The following is a 3,489-nucleotide window of genomic DNA, read 5'->3' on the forward strand; positions in this document are numbered from 1 at the left end:
GGGGGGGAGGGATGTGGGAAGATGTGTAGTATGTGTATAGATATAGATTATATAGATATAGACATGGATATAGATATAGATGGAAGCTTTATAATGGGCAAATGGTTTAATTTCTCCTACATTAATTTTATAAGGATTTTTTTTTACAGTTGAGACACTTTTAGTATTAAAAGAGGTGATAGCAGTCCAATGCCACATCAAACATATAGTTGTATAAACCATAATGAAGCTTCAAAATTTAAAAGCAAAACACTTGTCTCTGCCAGGATGAACTAAATCTGTCCATTTTTGCTTTCATTTTTAACTTTTCCCTAATCTCAAATTTATAAGGAAATTTAATTGCTTTAGTAAACTCAACCAGTCAGATTCTCAATTATTTACCATACAGCAGTTAATTCATTGTAAGTTTCGTAGTTTATTCATTATAAGGTTTATAATCCTAATCCGTTTATAAAAACAGTGAATGAAGAATGGTGTTACATAAAACTGTTGAAAAATTTGAGGATAATCTGAATTGTTCTCTCATTTCTCAACAGTGTAGATGAAAAGGGCCAAGTGGTTCGTATCAATTTTAACAATGCAACCAGAGATACAATATTTGACATACCTGCTGAAAAAGTAAAGCCATTTTATGCTGCTCTCAAGGACTATGTTGATCTCCTAAATAGCACGGATTATAAATATTCATACAAAATGAAGCCAGGTAGGCCTGGATGAAATGGTAATCGTGTTTTTTTTCCCATTGATTTAAAAGTCTCTTTCAGTAGAAATAGGAGGAAATAAACAAAAACTCCTTCAGAAAATTCTCCAACTATTAAGGGTATTTTTTTCAGACACAAGGGGGGCTCCAGGCAAAAGATATTGTTCTTTTGTATAAATTTGTATCCCATGTGATTCTTTCATTAATTATTTTTTTTATTAGCAAGAATAATAAATTTCCTTATTTGCTTATGTATGGAGATTGTCAATCATCCTGGTCATGGTTGTCCCAAAGAACTAAAGAAACGTCTTGGATGAGAAGCCAAACATTTTCAAAGAAAAAAAAAACAAGAAAGTCCAGTAGCCTTATGAAAAAAGCACCATTGGGACTTCTTATTTGGTTTGTTGCCAATCCTCTCCAGCTTTTTGGGGAGAGCCAGGGAAGGGAATGGGCAGAGGAAGTAATTTGAGATATAAACCTTTTCTTTTTGCCTACCTATCACATGCAGTGCTCATTTTTCTTGAAATGCATTCTGAAATGATAGTGGAGACAAAGAGATGGACGCTCATATATACAAATGCACCTGAAACAGATTTCTCCTAATATTTGCATATTAAGTGCATTTGGCAGTGCCAAGCCTACTTTGGTTGGAAATAATTAGTACTTCAGGTTTTTTTTGAACTTGTGTCAGAAGCACCAAGGCGCTTCCAGGTTGAAAGGGTTAACTGGTGACATCACTGTTGCCCTGGGAATGCCCAGTTGGGGGCTCTTCATCTCCCCAGAAGGAGCTGGAGTGAAGGACGAGAGCTCAACCCCACCCCACAGCAGCTCTTGAACGCGGGCTTGTTAACCTGCCCAGCAGCCCAACCACGCAAGCCACTATGCTCCTACAGTAGTACTTCAGTAAGTGATTACGAGAGAACTTGAATGCTACAGGCCATTGGCCCCCAACCTTTTAGGCACCACGGACCAGTTCCGTGGAGAAAGACCAGAGGGAGCATGGTTTTGTGTGCTGCCTGCATCTCGTGAATGGGCCTTCGCTTGTTTGCACGGCCTGGTTTCTGGCATGGCACAGACCAGTGCCGGTCCACGGACTGGAGGTTGGAGACCCCTACTATAGGCTACACTGAGAAGTCAGGAAGAAAACTCAGAAAAAAGCAGTGACAAACTACTTTTATTTATTTTTTCAAAAATTGCCAAGAAAACTGCATACCAGTGCAAACATCAGAAATTAAGCTGTATGTGGAACTACAGCTTCAGTAGTTCCAAATATTGTGTCAGTAAGCCTTTCTGCTCCATCATATCTCTAATTAGTATAGATGTATTTACCACAGATTTTATTTTAAAATAATTCTTTGCCTTCTTTCTAGGTGACATAGTAGTATTTGATAATTGGCGTTTACTTCATGGTCGGCAGAGTTACCAGGCAGGAGCAGAAATATCCCGTCATCTTGAAGGAGCCTATGCAGACTGGGATGTAATAATGTCAAGGCTCCGAATCTTACAAAAGAATGTTCTGAGGAGACAAAGCCTTTGAAGCTTGGCCTAATGAGAACTCTTAATCTTTGCTGGGATTGGATGGTTTTTCCATAAAGGAAAATGTACTTGATATATTTCCAGTTTATTCTGGGCATTCCTGAATAAACTAGGTCAGTGGTGGCGAACCTATGGCATGGGTGCCAGAGGCGGCACTCAGAGCCCTCTCTGTGAGCACGTGCGCCGTTGCCCCAGTCCTAGGCCTTCAGCTGGATTTTATAAAACTTTTTCGCTTTAGGCCTCTGCCACCACGTGCAAAAAAAAAAAAAGGTTCAATCAATCAGTCAATTTCAACCTCTTGCGGGGGAAAAAAAGATCTTGCAAAGTTGGAATTCATTGATTGAACTTTTTAGTCCCACCCAGTCTGCCGTTACCACTGCAGCCACGTCCACCCAATGAGTCACACACCCCCAATTGGCCACACCCAGCTAATGGGACACATCCAGCCAATGGGACACACCCACCTGGCACCCGACGATGCATAAGTGGGTTTTGGTTTGCAGTTTGGGCACTCAGTCTCTAAAAGATTCGCCATCACTGAACTAGGTGTTATCTGTCCTGTTGAATATATAGATCATCTCTTAAACAAGGAATAACATGAATTTTTACAGGTAGTCCTTGGCTTAAGACTGATGGCTTAGTGACTGTTCAGAGTTATGACCAAAAAAGTATGACCACCTGGCTGTCGCCCAGCCCCCCCCCCCCCATGATTATATTTTGGGTGCTCGGCAACCTGCCCACATTTACAGCCATTTGCAGCATCCTGCAATCATGTGACCACAATTTACAATGTGTTTTTTTTTTTGCCAGAAACTGGTGTTTACCTCCAGTTTCCAGTGAAAATTACCCATTGTGGACAGTTGGTTCGCTTAATGACTGTGGCATTTGTTTAACAACTGTGGTGGATCCATTTAGCAATCAGGGTGATTTGCTTAAGGACCATCACATAAAATGTAAAATTGAGTTGGTCATGTGATGACCTGCTTGACAACTGGCACAACGTACGAGCATAGTTCTGGGCTCAATTACAATCATAAATTGAGGACTATTTGTACTGTGAGAACACATAGTTTGCCCTTGTTCCTAATTAGAGTCTGGGCAACTTCCAAGTTTTCCAAAAAATATTGCAGAATAGACTAACAAAAACCAAGAATAGCATGGAGTGTTGAAAACCTTTTGGAGACATCTGCTGTAGCACTGAGGAAAGCAAAGAAATTAGAGGTGGAATGGGAAGTTCTCTTTATGAATGGAGA

The 3,489-nt window shown here is 40.2% G+C and overlaps 1 protein-coding gene across 1 annotated transcript in view; it reads left to right on the plus strand.

Moving 5' to 3' along the window:
- The window catches only part of BBOX1 (gamma-butyrobetaine hydroxylase 1), a 45,348-nt gene extending 43,008 nt beyond the window's left edge, over nt 1-2,340 (plus strand). The window contains exons 7-8 of the mRNA XM_015815389.1: nt 537-703; nt 2,071-2,340. Coding sequence (XP_015670875.1) covers nt 537-703; nt 2,071-2,237 — 334 coding nt within the window. The 3' untranslated portion in view covers nt 2,238-2,340. The remainder of the gene's footprint in view (nt 1-536; nt 704-2,070) is intronic.
- Nucleotides 2,341-3,489: the final 1,149 nt, after the last annotated feature.

Source organism: Protobothrops mucrosquamatus, unplaced genomic scaffold (assembly GCF_001527695.2).
Source record: "Protobothrops mucrosquamatus isolate PMUCROS unplaced genomic scaffold, P.Mucros_1.0 scaffold340, whole genome shotgun sequence".
Lineage (NCBI taxonomy): Eukaryota > Metazoa > Chordata > Lepidosauria > Squamata > Viperidae > Protobothrops > Protobothrops mucrosquamatus.